At 42.3% G+C, this 16,044-nt stretch overlaps 1 protein-coding gene across 1 annotated transcript in view; it reads left to right on the top strand.

The window, feature by feature from the left end:
- The window catches only part of lamb1b (laminin, beta 1b), a 98,910-nt gene that overhangs the window by 18,600 nt on the left and 64,266 nt on the right, over positions 1 to 16,044 (top strand). The window contains exons 6-13 of the mRNA XM_060902960.1: positions 731 to 794; positions 3,243 to 3,445; positions 3,554 to 3,674; positions 3,772 to 3,960; positions 12,997 to 13,173; positions 13,334 to 13,446; positions 13,528 to 13,607; positions 13,758 to 13,893. Coding sequence (XP_060758943.1) covers positions 731 to 794; positions 3,243 to 3,445; positions 3,554 to 3,674; positions 3,772 to 3,960; positions 12,997 to 13,173; positions 13,334 to 13,446; positions 13,528 to 13,607; positions 13,758 to 13,893 — 1,083 coding nt within the window. The remainder of the gene's footprint in view (positions 1 to 730; positions 795 to 3,242; positions 3,446 to 3,553; positions 3,675 to 3,771; positions 3,961 to 12,996; positions 13,174 to 13,333; positions 13,447 to 13,527; positions 13,608 to 13,757; positions 13,894 to 16,044) is intronic.

Below are 16,044 nucleotides of genomic sequence, written 5' to 3'. Positions count from 1 at the left end.
TGTTTACTTTGTCAGTCCACAGCATTAGTTTCCACTGGTTTATCTAAGTATAATTTTGCATACATCAGATGTTGAATTCTGTGATGAGCTCACACATAAGGTTTCTTTCTGATGACTCTTCCATGCAGATCCTGACTGTGCAAGCAACACTGCTTTCCTCTGCACTGTAGACATCATTTTACTTGGTTAACATGCTTGTTGAGTGTTAGCACAAGGTTTGCAGAGTCAGACAATTTATTATTTCAAATGACAATTCTTGGATTAACGAGTCCTAATAAGTCAGTTATGGTCTAATGACTTAATTAAGTTCTGAGACTTTACAACCGGACATGTGTCCCTGACCTTTGTGCATGCCAGAGTTGCACAGTTAGTTTTAAAAAATCCCAGATTCACTGTGCTCTCAGACTTTTGGACCCCACTGTATATATCCATAGCACTGCTACACCTGTGTGGCAAAATAATGTTACTTACAGTAGATGTGAAAGTACGGCATGTAAATTTAAAAAAAAAGATGAAATTATTTTGGATTAAATGAAAGAGAACTTGAATTTACGAGATGTCAAGTCCTTGGGACAACAACAAAATCTATGTTAAGTTTGCAGGACAATTAATGTATTAGTTAATACATTTTGATGAATTGAGAAAAGGGTTATATTTCATTCTGTAGCATCTCATTGTCTCTCTGGATGTCTTTTTCAATCTTTCTGTGTGCGTGCATGTGTGTGTTTAGGTGATTTTCCGAGCACTTGATCCTGTATTTGAGATTCCTGATCCCTACAGCCAACGAATACAGAGTAAGTAGACAAAAAAAAAACCTGAGAGAGATCATAACCATTAGTCAGTGTTGTAGTCGAGTCACCAAACCTCAAGTCCGAGTCCAGTCTTGAGTACCCAGTGTTCAAATCTGAGTCAAGTCCGAGTCAGTACAGAAAATTTCAAGTCGAGTCTGAGTTGAGTCCACTATTGATCCGAGTCGAGTCCGAGAACAAGACTCCACCCGCGCCATTTGACGCTGGCTGTTGCTGGCTTTACAGTATGTGAAAGCGTCTCTGCTACTGTGCTGGACTAACGTTACTGCTCGACTGCCCCATTTTAGTTAATAGGCTACAGATAAAAAGCTTGTCCATCGCTCAGCAAGCCCTGCCCACTATCAATGGGGCAAATAACATGAGAGAGGGTTAACACTTGCTAGTTCATTGGTCAGCAAGCCCCGCTATCAACAGAGCAATGAACATAGTGTGTCACTTTCTTCTCTGGGCAGAGTCTTGCCACATGACGATTGAAGTTCGAGGTTGTCCCCGTCGTCTCCTCGATAGTTCTTCTATATATGGAACACATAGCGGTGCATTTTTTCCCACTGCACGAGAAGTCTGTATAAGCAAAGCGGACAATCCTAGGGGCTTCTCTCCAGGCGTTTTAGCGCCATTAACATTAGTTTGTTCCTGAACATGACATATGAACAGGTGAATGTGCATTCTCTTGCATGAAATTAGTATAAAAAATAATGTAGATATAAATATCTTATGCCAAATTATTATGGCATGTTACAATAGATAAAGAAAAAATCCGAGTCCTTGTCTCCAGTTTAAGAGTCTGAATGCAGTTAGTGCACAAGTCCGAGTCTGAGTCATCAGTGCTCAAGTCCAACTCAAGCCACGAGTCCTTAAAATTAGGGCATGAGTCGGACTCGAGTCTGAGTCCTGAACTTGAGTACTACAAGCCTGCCATTAGGCACATGAAGAGAAGGAATAGCTTCCTCATATCTGTTCAAAAGACTATCTATCTGGTCATAATCCGAATTAAAATGTTTGTGTATGCACCCAAGTCAGAATAGATTAAATTGAATGCTTACATAAGGACTAAAACAAGATGGTGCATACTGTTATAGGAAATTATTCCTGTAACATGAATACCTGATTATGATTGGTCAGTTATGGCATTCTGTGGTCTGTTTTTGCAGTAAGTAGCCCTGTAATAAGAAAGACAATGTACATCGAGCCGGTCATTATTGCAAAATAAACGCCCACACAGTGATTCAAGGCCTGCATCAGCCTTTTAGACTTTATTTCGCAGTAAGGACCAGCCGACTGTGCATTATCTCATTCTCATCTCATTATCTCTAGTCGCTTTATCCTGTTCTACAGGGTCGCAGGCAAGCTGGAGCCTATCCCAGCTGACTACGGGCGAAAGGCGGGGTACACCCTGGACAAGTCGCCAGGTCATCACAGGGCTGACACATAGACACAGACAACAATTCACACTCACATTCACACCTACGGTCAATTTAGAGTCACCAGTTAACCTAACCTTCATGTCTTTGGACTGTGGGGGAAACCGGAGCACCCGGAGGAAACCCACGCGGACACGGGGAGAACATGCAAACTCCGTACAGAAAGGCCCTCGTCGGCCACGGGGCTCAAACCCGGACCTTCTTGCTGTGAGGCGACAGTGCTAACCACTACACCACCGTGCCGCCCTGACTGTACATTATCTCATCTCATTACCTCATCTCATTATCTCTAGCCGCTTTATCCTTCTACAGGGTCGCAGGCAAGCTGGAGCCTATCCCAGCTGACTACGGGCGAAAGGCGGGGTACACCCTGGACAAGTCGCCAGGTCATCACAGGGCTGACACATAGACACAGACAACCATTCACACTCACATTCACACCTACGGTCAATTTAGAGTCACAGTTAACCTAACCTGCATGTCTTTGGACTGTGGGGGAAACCGGAGCACCCGGAGGAAACCCACGCGGACACGGGGAGAACATGCAAACTCCGTACAGAAAGGCCCTCGTCGGCCACGGGGCTCAAACCCGGACCTTCTTGCTGTGAGGCGACAGTGCTAACCACTACACCACCGTGCCGCCCTGACTGTACATTATCTCTCACATAATCAACAATGGGGTGGTGTGATGTGCTTGTCACAACCCTGAAGTTTCCAGTAACAGCATGTATTTCGTTCCTCTTATACCACAGCAATAGGCTAATGATTATATTTTGTTAAAGTTTTGTATTAAAGAACATCCACAAACCAAACTGGTTACATTATAACAGTTATAGACTATGTACATGCAGTTAAAAAGTCATCATTAACCATTGCCATTTGTTACTCATTGTTATGGCAACACTTACACCAAATGCTGCTCCTCATATGCACCTAAATGTGATTAGGAAGGACTTGGTGTAAACATAGGCACTGTTAACGGATTTATATCTGAGTTTTTGCGTTTGCATAGACCTCTTGAGAATAACTAACCTGCGGGTGCGAATGGTGAAGTTACACACTCTCGGTGATGACCTTCTGGATGGCCGAGATGAGGTGAAGCAGAAGTACTACTATGCTCTGTATGACATGGTTGTCCGTGGCAACTGCTTCTGTTATGGCCATGCCTCCGAGTGTGCACCAGTGGACGAAAGTGAGGCGGGGCCTGAAGGCATGGTAAGGCGGAGTCATCCAAAATCCAAATTTCAGCACAGTCGGCAGTGACGGTCACACTCAGTGTGTGTGTGTGTGTGTGTGTGTGCATGTGGACTCATGATTACACAGGTCCATGGTCATTGTGTGTGCAATCATCACACAGCTGGATTAAACTGTGAGAAGTGCCAAAACTTTTATCAAGATGCACCGTGGAGACCTGCAGAGGGCCGAAATGCCAACGAGTGCAAGCGTGAGTCTCTCACACACACACGTATGCATTTGGTCTCTGTGAACTGACTCTGTGTTACTGATATGGAACTGCATGTGTGTGTTTGTGTGTGTGTCAGGGTGTGAGTGTAATCACCATTCGTATACATGTCACTTCGACATGGCAATGTATCTGTCATCGGGCAACACGAGTGGAGGAGCGTGTGATGATTGTCAACACAACACACAGGGACAGCACTGTGAGAGTTGCAAGCCCTTCTACTACCAGCATCCCAACAGGGACATAAGAGACTCTCGCATCTGTGAACGTAAGTGCGCTCGTGTACTAACATACTGTTGTTTTGCTATCTGTCTATCAGGATGAAGTTGCTGAATTTAAATACAGTACGGTGCAAAAGTCTTCAGCACACGTATAGAAATGCTGTAGACCAAAAATGGCTTAAAAATAATGAAATTAAATGCTTCAACATTAAAAAAATACTATAAGCAGTAAGCCATAATGAAACAAAGTCGATATTTGGTGTGAGACGACCCTTTGCTTTAAAAAAAAAAAAATAGTAGTCTCAGGTCCAGTGAGTGCAGTTTTATGCGGAAATGAGCTGTAGGTTTTACTGAGCATCTTAGGGCGTATTCACACCTACGTTGTTTGGTCCGGACCAAACGAACCAAATTTCCCTTGGTCCGGACCTTTTGGGTTGGTCTGAATACAAACCACCGAACTCTGGTCCGGACCAAACAAGCGGACCGAGACCGAGCTGCAAGGTCGGACTCGGTCCGGACCAAAGGAACCCTGGTGCGGATCTTTTGGAGGTGTGAAAGCAGACCGGACCTAATCCGACAGTTTTGCTTTTTTGTACCTCGGGAGCTTCCGTCGTTTGTCGAGCATTATGGGAAACAGAGTCTTGACACTCCACCGCAAAGTGCAAACACTGTTTCGGTTGTCAAGGGAACCTTACAACAGTCGTTCAGTCATTCAGACCAGTGGTAGGCTAGACTACAGAGTACAAAAAATGAGTAGGGGGCAAACGTGGGCCGAGGAAGAAACGCGTACCCTTGTGGATATATGGGCAGATGTCCACATATCTGAGCTTTTGGAGAGAACGCACAAAAATGCCGACGTGTTTGCTGTATTCAGTGAGAAAATGAAGGAGAAGGGGTTCACGCGCTCCCCAGAACAATGTCGGCTAAAAGTGAAGAAACTCCGTCAGACCTACATTAAAATCAGGGACATTCTTTCAAAAAGTGGCGGTACTAGCGACGCAAAAAAGAAATTCATCTATTACGATGGATAAGGCGAATATCCCGACACATACCTCCTCCGTCTTGCGTGAAGAGCCAGAACTGTCACAACATGATGTGCGCTCATCAGCGCTATCCTCCGTAGCCGCCTTGCCCTTTGAAGTCGTCGTTGATAAATTACTTGTACAACAGCATAGTAATCGCACAATTGTGAAAACAGTAAAAACTGGAAAAAACATATAGCTTTGATGACATTAAAAAGAATAACAGCACAGAAAGCCTCCATGACTACTTTTGAACTTAACGCTTTGTGCGCGTGTCGTCTCTGACCAATAGCTGAACGACCTCAGGGCGCGTGGCTTTGTTGACAGATTTTGGTCCGCTTACTAAAATGTACAGTGTGAAAGCGAACCGCACCAAAATGAAAAAATAAAAAAAACATTTGGTTCGGACCAAAGCAAGTGAACTATCAAACTATCCTGGTCTGAATACACCCTAAAGAACCAGCCACGGTTCTTCTGGACACTTTGACTGTCACACTCGCTTCTTCATTTTGCCCCAAAACCCAGCAGCCTTCATTACGTTTTCTTTTTTTAATCTGAAACGTCCTCTCTTATATAATATACTGCTCAGATACAAACTTTTTTTTCTGTAACATTTAATTTTGTGCTGGAAAATTCCAAACGTTTGGAACTCTAAAATGTTTTTGTACTGACTCGATAATGTAGAAGTCACCAAATAGAAATCTATAACAAAGGTTGTATGAAAAAAAATAGGAGTTGGCGCTGGAACCCTTAATCTGTGCTTGTTCCCCATATGCAGTATATAGTATAAATAATTAAATAATCACTTAACGAATTTCTCCCTCTAGTATTAAATGACCAGTACTAATTTTGGGTAAAGGTTTTTTTCTTTTCTTTTTTCTTTTTTTTTTAATTAAGGCAGATCGAGATTGTTGTGGCAGAATTAAAGGAGAGCTAAAAGATAAATCACATGATTAATTAATGCTTATTTCGTACTGTATTGAACAGACCCGGGGATTTAGTGCTAGGCTTTGAGAGAGAAAGGCTGTACCTGTAGCAAGTTTGAATTCTGTGCGTAAGAAATCTGTAATTACACTGACACGATTGATAATAAGTGACATGACTACACATGGTCAGGAGTAGCTCTAAATTTCTGCACATCCTTATGCACAAGAATAACTTAATAAATCATATTAAATGAATAGAAATATGCATATGCACCAATCTATGGGTTGGAATTCATTGTATTGTTAGTCTATCTACCAGAGGTGGACAGTAACAAAGTGCATTTACTTGAATACTGTAAAAGTACACTTTCTGTGTATCTGTACTTTACTTGAGTATTTTTTTTTTTGGAAACTTATGACTTTAACTTCACTACATTTGAAAGACAAATATTGTACTTTTCATTCCACTACATTTCTATCAAGGTCCTCGTTACTTGCTACTATGAAGCAGCTTTTAAAGTGGATGTTTTTTCTTTTCTTTTCTAAAACATGATTGTTTATTTCGCAGGTGACACTGAGACAGTCAATCAGTAATCACTAGGGTCACGTCACGTCCATAGACTGGATAAAATCAAGTTCAGTGATTTCTCAGCAGCGTTATTTGAACTCGATCAGTTGATGGCAGAATGGAAGGAGGCAGTTCTTCTTGAGAATGCATGCACCCATGGCCCATGAACCCATGTTTCAATTTTCTGAAAGGATTAAAGATTAATTTCGTTTTAAATGTTTGCTTTGTTTGCCTAAAACCGAACCACATCACGGCCTACAAAAATTCGTCGTCCAACCTGCGGAAACATATTGAGGTATATAAACGTTTTATTCCAAGACAAAGCTTACAACGAAGTTGTCTGTACTTTTAGAGCTAGCGATAACATTGCAATAGCTATGCACTCTGGTTAGTCAAATTACTTTCTATGGATTTGCCCGCCAAGTTGCCGTAGCCTTGTCCACGGCTAACATTTACACATAGCTAGTTAACTTGGACACCGTTAGTTAGCATGTAAAAAAGGAGTTACGCTAACACGAATAACATTAACTTATCTGAATTCCTTTCAGAAATATGTTTTAGCATAATCTTGCCAAATAAACAGAATGTAAAAATCTTTCTTTTCTAGTAGCGTTAGCTACCCAATATGATTTTGAGTTTGAAAAGAGTTTGCTAGCATGTCAGGTGGAGTTTCACTAACTAGCTAGCTTAAAGTTAAACCACCATGATGGCACAACATGCATTCATTTAGTGAATTCACAAAATAAACCAGTCGGTTGCTTCAGAGGCATGAGATATTATAAGCATTGTGTCAATAATACAATGATGCGTTGACAGAAAACGTATATTTAATACTTAAGTATTTTTAAAAGCAAATACTTCAGTACTTTAACTTAAGTAAAAAATTGACTGTACAACTTTCACTTATATCAGAGTAACTTTTGACCAGTTGGATCTGTACTTTGACTTAAGTAATGAAGTTGGGTACTTTGTCCACCTCTGCTATCTACTGCTTGTTCCATCTAGCTGCATTTGGATGCATGTATCAACGTCCTTTCTATAATGTTTTGGCATTACTGAACCATGTGTCTCCAGTATGGGTTTCACAGAGGAAAAAAAAAAGCCACAGCAGAAATATGAAAATGTACTGAAATTGGATGAAGCATGAAGAAGAATGTGATGAAAAGTTTTGTGAAGAGTGAAGTGTGGTTTTGTGAATAACTTGGTGGCAGTCAGCTTTTAGGAACCTTCCAAAGCTTCCTGATTAGATGTATGTATTTCTGCATGCCAGTTATCCTGAGGGTGATCATCAGCGCCAATTGATTAATGAAGGATGTTCATACTTGGACATGCATTGGGGGCCTCAATCCTCAGAGCTCCTCAGAGTTACTACAGTGACAACCACCTGGTTAAAGAGGATTCAGCAGCTTAGACATCAGTAAGTAGAGTAAGGAATTAAAAGAGATTAAATGGTATGTTTTAAGGAATTTAGCTACAGCTACAAGTGTATCACCTTTTTTTTCTCAGAGAATGGTAAATCCATGTACAGTCAATTCATAGATGAGATCATTATATAAGGAGAGGCAAGGGCTTATCCAATAAAAGTGAACATGAAAATTTGGTGATGGTATACACTCTAAGTTTAACAGAAATTTACTGGCAACCTGAATTGCTTTAAGACCCAACCATGGTATTCTGATGGTGCCGAGATTTGAATACACAACTCTACTCTATAATTCAAGGCCTTAATGAACTAGTTCCTGGTAAATTACTGTAAAATCTACAGTATTTTTTACCACAGCCAACTTTCTTGGAGGAGGTTATCACCTTCGTTTGTTGGTTTGTTTGTTTGACTTTTCCCAAAATAACTTAAAAACTAGTGAACAGATTTTGATGAAGTGTTGAGGAAAGGTAGGCCAAAGAACAATTAATTAAATTAGAGTAGATTGGATTTGGAAACACTCAAATTTACATTAATGAACAGTTTATAACATCAACAAAACAGACTACGGTCTGCCCAGTTGAGGTCGGCTGCAGAGGTTTTGTTGGTAAGTCAACCACCAGGCTGCTTAAAGGAGATACGCAGAACCTTTATTTTTAAATACATTTCTGAGTGGATAGTATCTCCATCCTTGACTCTTGTATGCTGCATAAATGGGAATTTTAAAAAATATATTTTTGAGAGTTAAAATCGACTGCAAAGTTGGCATTCGAGCTGAGCCAGCCAACCCTGAGTGAGTGACATCACAGCGGTAACCAGTTTTAAGGCCGAGGCCTTTGACAGCTATAGACCAAAGCCAGACTCGGCAGGCGAGAGTGGTTGCAATGGCCTCTTCATTCAGATTTATTGTAGATTCTTCGGATTCCTCAGATAGTAATACATCTGACTGTGATAGTCCTGAAATTTGAGTGTCTGTACATGCTACTGTTATACATGTCGAACCGTATCAGTTCGAACCATTGGATAGTGAATCCGATAGTAAAACGTCAGCCATGGAGGCCCCCACCTTACAAAATAAAGCCAGAGAACAAAGCCGTCTAGAGAATTGGATGAAATTGAACTGACAGTCTCATGTGACTCTCATTAAAACAGGATAGGTGTTATAACTTATGCAACATACATGTACATGCATGCATTTTCACTGATAAAACATAAAAGGCTAATTAAATAATCAGATGAACTGAGACAATCACATTCTGAAGCAAATTAAATAATCTTATACTGGTAAATTAAACACACAATACAAGTTACATGTATTAATCTAAATGCAGGTAAACAACGAGTGTTGTTGTTGTTGTTGTGATGTAACCAAATGAGAGTCGCATCTTACCCGTCTGCGTTCTCGCTTCTTGAAGGCCGATCTTGTGGCCTATTGTTTTGAAACAATCTGACTTTCAGGTCTTCATTCAGTTCTTCGTTCATTCACTTCTTCCACGTAAGGGTGAGATGTTGCTGCTGAGGCAAGCATATTCAGCGGAGAAATCTGACGACTGGTCCACTCATTCTCCATTTTCTCCATACTGAGTACTCCGCCATTACTGCTCGGCTCACACTCCAGGAGAACTGGTGCAACTGAACCAGGGGCGATTTCTCAGAGACAACAAGGGAAGCCGAGCTTCCCCTAAAATTCTCTCCCCAAACTGCGGCATCTATGACGTTGAATTCTCATTAAAACAATAACTTGCATAACATAATATATGCCCAAGATTGTATTTACGTTCATAACTATCCTGTAACTTATTTGAGTGATGTCTGATGAACTTGCAGTTCGCTACGAGAATCACCTTTGCTGCCAGGCTGTAACCAGCGTTGCCAGATACTGCTGACGTTTTCCAGCCAAAATATCTTCAAAACCCGCCAAAATGCACTTAAAACCGCCCAATCTGGCAACACTGGCTGTAACCTTTCTTATTTCAATGGGCTCTATGCGCTGGCAGCCGGGTATCTGTTGCAGTCTATGAGAGGGCTCTGAACAGCCAATTTCAGCTAGTTGTTATTGGTTAAAATCAACAAAATCGTCACTTCCAGGGAAGCCGGGCTTCTCTGGGACTAACGAGACAGTGGGGGGGCAAGAAGCCGGGCTGATGAAGGATTATTGGAGGTAGTGTTGAAAGACATGAGGAGGGCGGGCTCTGTACTTCGGCGTCGGCGAGGAACACGGTAAGCGCATGATCAGTCAGTCCCTAGCGGATGTCGAGAAAGTGTAGTCTTGTGCCAAAGTGCTGTCCGAATTTCTTTTCATATAAACGTTTCTTCTCATTGATGTCTCTGTACATTACTCTGTAAATAAATGTAAATATTACTCGTTGTGCTCCGTTAACTTTCATCCATTCTATCAGTTTGATCATTCGTGAATTCACTCGTTTATTTCATTTGTAGTTCAATCTGGTTGTAGGCTAGCTTGAGCCTTATTGGGATCTGCAGTGCTAGCTGCTAACAGAAATTGGTGAAGTCTCTGGAAAGCACAACCAGCTAGTATGACAGGGTCACAGACCATTTTCTGGAAAAGGAGCGGAGGGCAGAATTTGTGTATAAATAGTGTGCATCATATAATGCTCATGAATCTGAAGTGTGTATATTGTTCAGTAATGTTAAGAGAATGGTGGGCTCTGTGTTATAGGTTATACCTGGGTATAATATTCAAGGTTCTGTGTGTTGCATAGCCTACCTGGTTATGAATTTCCAGACTGTGTTGCAGAAGATGTTCAAGGATGTGTTGCACAGCTGGGTGTTGTGTTAAAGACTCTGTGTTGCATATCAGGGTATGATGTTCAAGGCTCTTCGTTGAATAGCCAGTGATTTTTGGATGTTTGATATTTTTGATTAAGGATATGAGGCATTAGCCTGGCAAGCCAGACTATAACATGAAATGTACAAGCAAAAATACTTTCTGCCACTAGGTAGGGTTGTCTAGTTCACTACGCTAATGGGGCACACCTTTCTATGCTTTGATATCCGGCCTACAGGTTTTACGATGAATGCGTAAAATGGGCTTCCCCTGTTTTAAAAACCAGCAGCCGCCACTGAACTGAACTTACTTTCCTTTTCTTGTAGTTTTCTTTTCCTTTAGTTGTTGGTACTGCACCCTCTTTCAATATGGGCTTATAGCCAACGCTCCTCAACAGATCGGAGGTTTTGTACGAGTCTTCAGTAAAATGTGCAGAGCAGAGACCACTTTGTAGGCGCCCAATGGGCCTGTGAATTTCTCGCAAAACGCGTCCAAATCTTTGCAGTTTGAACATTCTTAGGCCATGAATGCAATGTAAATCCACCTTCTGTCATGTTGCTGCACCCACCAGCAACACATCTACGTGGCATGGTGATAAATTAGCTCAAAATGGAAGATCGAAGTTGCAGTCAGCTCTGTGTTTTAGTATAGCAAAAATGGCGATGAGACCGATAGCCTTACCGCGGTGACATCACAGATGTCAAGGTCATTCACTCAGACCACTACCTATATGAATCATTTTAATCGTAAAAATTACCCTATTAGATTTATTGTTAACGCTTAAAACTATTCCTGTGCTATTCTTGAGATCTCAGAGTATTTATAAACAAAAAAGTGAGGCCATGGTTCTGCGTATCTCCTTTAAGGACATGGGAGTCAGAGGTCAAGCCCAACAGCAAGCCATCAAAGCCGAGGGGGGCACACCTGGGACGCCAGATGTCGCTGATGAGCCCTCTGGAGGTGTTGTGGGCCTATCATCGAAACACCTAAGAAGGAGGGTGCCCACCTGATGACCCCAATGAAGCTTTATTCCTCCATACTCCACCCAAATACCGTTAGGGCACCCACCTGGATACCCTCAGTTTGCACACCCGTCCCCACCAGTGTTAGCTCAGGTAGACTCATTCTGCAAGGGATTGTACCAACTAGTCCTAAAATAGAACATGGTTTCACAGTTATACTTTGTGACTATATAGGACACTGTTATAGAAGTGAGTTATTTATAATCACGCTATCACCCAAATGAGGCTGGGTTCCCTTTTGAGTCTGGTTCCTCTCGACATTTCTTCCTCATGTCGTCTGAGGGAGTTTTTCCTTGCCACCGTCACCACAGGCTTGCTTATTGGGGATAGATTAAGGATAAAATTAGCTCATGTTTAAAGTCATTAAAATTCTGTAAAGCTGCTTTGCGACAATGTTTGTTAAAAGCGCTATAAAAATAAACTTGACTAGATTTTGATGCAACTCCAGATATGTATGGGGATCCAGGATTTTTTTGTCTGTTCCCAACGTAACTCAAAAACTAGTGAACAGATTTTGATGAAATTTGGTGTACAGCTTTACTATTATCCTAGGTTCAAGTGATTTGAGTTTGATTATGTGGCTTGGCGGAGGTATGCACTCTACCAATTGCCCTTCTAGTTTTACTGTGTAATTGCTCCAAGAAAGTAGTGTTCAGTGCCCCGAGTGACCCACCAGTATTGGTAACATTTCCATTGCCGTCCAATGCCAACCATTTTTTTCCTGACTTCTGACACAGATGTGTCTAAAATCCCTGGACCTAATTTTTTCACATCTGATACAGGTCACATTCAGATGAGGTATCTGATCATTTGGTCATCTGATTCAAATCAAAAGACTTGCATCCAATTTTTCTGTTAATTCAGAAGTTACCATCATTGATATACAGTATGATGACAGTCTGATTCCTAATAAATGCACCAGAGTGTGATAGCTGGCTCCTGTCGCAAGCCACTACGATGCCAGCTCAACACGCTTGGGACAGTTGCTTATGCAAGCTGTCACACAAAAATTTAACATCGACATATTTGGAAAAAACTCTACAGAAAGGATCTGTTCTGCAATGGTGCATTATTAAACTAGTGGTGTAAAGTTGGTGTTTTCAGTGTAGCACGTTTGGACAGGGAAATAATGCCAACACAGGAAGCACATGTGGGTCAGGTTGATAAAAACACATCTGTGTCAAATTATAAGAACTGTGTATCAAGGACCACGGTGAAAACACAGCCATTGTTATGAGTGTTAGGATACTGCCTGTGTACACTACCATCTCTGTAGTGTAATTATGTGTAAAAGTGGTGCAATTAAGGAAAATGTTTGTATAATTATGTGTTTGCAGCATGTGACTGTGACTCACGGGGCTCACTGAACAGTGGTGTGTGTGACAGCGTGACAGATGTGATGAAGGGGCTTATCGCTGGTCAGTGTCGCTGTAAGGAGAATGTGGAGGGAGAGCGCTGTGATCACTGCAAACAAGGGTATTATGGACTTGGCCAAGACCTGCTAGGCTGCCTCTGTGAGTAAACACACACCCATACACACTTACACATATGTATACACACACAGCTGGTTTTTATCTTTGTGTTATAACAACTTCGAACTATGGAATACTTCCTGTTTATTTCTGTGTGTGTGTGTGTGTGTGTGTGTGTGTGTGTGTGTTCTTGCAAATCCAGCATGCAGCTGTAATCCTCTGGGCACTCTTCCTGGAGGAAGTCCCTGTGATACAGATACAGGAATGTGTTACTGCAAACGGCACGTCACCGGACGAAACTGTGACCAGTGTCAGGTGAAAGAACATTTGTGCATTTACAAATATTTAAATCAGTGTATGTGTGCTGATGTCTAAATGAGTGTTTTTGTGTCTCAGCCACAGCACTGGGGCCTGAGCACAGATAAGGATGGCTGTCGGCCATGTGACTGTGATCTTGGAGGAGCTCTGAACAACGAGTAAGAGCAAACAGCTTTCTTCATACAATGAGAACAACAGATTAATTTATTACATTTCTCCCTCAGTATCATACATCATACAACATTATATTAATCTATCAACAGCAGTAGCACTGCCAATTCTCTCTCTCTCTCTCTTTGTCTGTGTAGTTGTTCTCCACAGACAGGGCAGTGTGTGTGTAGAGAGCACATTTCTGGCAGACGCTGTGACAACATGAAGCCTGGTTATTATTTTGCTGCCCTTGACCACGAAATCTACGAGGCAGAGGAAGCCACATTCACACCGGTTAGTCCCACCCAGGGCATTATGGGAATTTCAGAATCACAATCATACATTTTCTAAAAAGAAACTCCTAACATCCATAAAATGCCCTGGTGCTAACATAAAACCACAGCCACGAACAATATACTGGTAATCCTCCAAAGAGGATGCAAAAAAGCAATGACACAAACTCAGCAGATGTCTGAAGACTATTTCAGGAGCTTCATGAGCTGAACATTCCCCCCAAAAGCTCAAATTACATTTCAGCACTGATTTAAGTAATCATCAGAATATTGTCTTAAAAAGTAATCTTTCTTTACTGTAACTGCTTTAGATTGGTCAGGGTTGAAGTGTGTTTAGCGTTTAGAGTTTAGCCTCCATGTACTGGGGTTTTGGGTTTTTTTTAACTCGGTGGCAACAAATCCAAAAACAGTATGGTGAAGCAGGCAGGAAGTTCAAGCACTATGAATCCAAACAATGGCAAAATGGCGAATCCAGCATGGAAGTAACAAATGAAATAAGGGTTGTTCATGAATAACAGCTCAGTGCTTACTCAGTGAATGTATTGGCAAGAACTTACAGCAAGTTAGTGCATGAGTAAGTCCTTTTATAGTCCATAAACAGGACGTGACTATGGAAAAGGAATGTGTGTGCTATAAATAAGAGGAGGGAGTCCTCTGTTGGTGCGGAAGTCTCATCTCATCTCATTATCTCTAGCCGCTTTATCCTTCTACAGGGTCGCAGGCAAGCTGGAGCCTATCCCAACTGACTACGGGCGAAAGGCGGGGTACACCCTGGACAAGTCGCCAGGTCATCACAGGGCTGACACATAGACACAGACAACCATTCACACTCACATTCACACCTACGGTCAATTTAGAGTCACCAGTTAACCTAACCTGCATGTCTTTGGACTGTGGGGGAAACCGGAGCACCCGGAGGAAACCCACGCGGACACGGGGAGAACATGCAAACTCCACAGAGAAAGGCCCTCGCCGGCCCCGGGGCTCGAACCCAGGACCTTCTTGCTGTGAGGCGACAGCGCTAACCACTACACCACCGTGCCACCCTGGTGCGGAGGTGATCTAACGTATGTTTCACCTACCCCTTTTCCACCAATGCAAACTAGCTGCTAGTTCTGGGCTGGTACTAGTGCTGATTCAGAGTTGCTTCAACTTGTGAACCTTGTAAGAATTGGTTTGCTTTTCCACAGGATAGAGAGCCACCTTAGACATTACGTCACTGTACAGGTCTCCACTTTCCCAGCAATGGCAGAACCAAATACAACAATAACAATGACGGGCTCCTGGATTAGTCCGAGTAGGTGCTACACTAGCTCTGTTTTTGTTGTTGTTGTCTTTTTTTAATGATGGTCACAGTGTGTTTTAGTTATTCTTGTGTTTTTAGTTATTCTTGTCTTGTCTTGTCGTTTATGATAATCTCACCCCCGGTCCCTGACGTAAGCAATTCTTGGTTCTAGACCACCAAGTGTTGGTGACGCTCTTGAACCAGTTTTCCTGGCTGAAAGCCGGTTCTTTGGCTGTCAGAAGGGTTTGAGATTAGGCACTGGCTTGAAACCAGCCCTTGAAATGCCTTGGTGGAAAAGGGGTTAGAGTGGGCCAGAGCCTATCCCAAGAACACTGTGTGCAAGGCAGAGAAACACCTTGAATGTTATGCCTCACCGAGCAGCATGCACACACATTCCCACCGAGGGGCAATTTAGTATAGTCAACCTGCATACTACCATCTCGTATGCTCTATTTTCATTACTTGTTAAGATGATCTCCACTGGTCAAAGTCTCTCACCAGAAAGGAACATTTTGTGAATGAACAATATCATCTGGTGGGTGGCACGGTGGTGTAGTGGTTAGCACTGTCGCCTCACAGTAAAAAGGTTCAGGTTTTGAGCCCAGCGGCCAACGGGGGCCTTTCTGTGTGGAGTTTGCATGTTCTCCCCGTGTCTGCATGGGTTTCCTCCGGGTGCTCCGGTTTCCCCCACAGTCCAAAGACATGTAGGTTAGGTTAACTGGTGACTCTAAATTGTCCATAGGTGTGAATGGTTGTTTCCCAAGCCTAGAAATGGGAGGGTTGAGGCAGGAAGGGCATCCGGTGTAAAACTATGTGAATCAATAGGGTCCACATGGACCCCGACCTAGCAACAGTGCTGGACAAGGA

This window comes from Neoarius graeffei, chromosome 21, assembly GCF_027579695.1.
Source record: "Neoarius graeffei isolate fNeoGra1 chromosome 21, fNeoGra1.pri, whole genome shotgun sequence".
NCBI lineage: Eukaryota > Metazoa > Chordata > Actinopteri > Siluriformes > Ariidae > Neoarius > Neoarius graeffei.
This window is presented reverse-complemented; position numbering and strand designations above follow the sequence as displayed.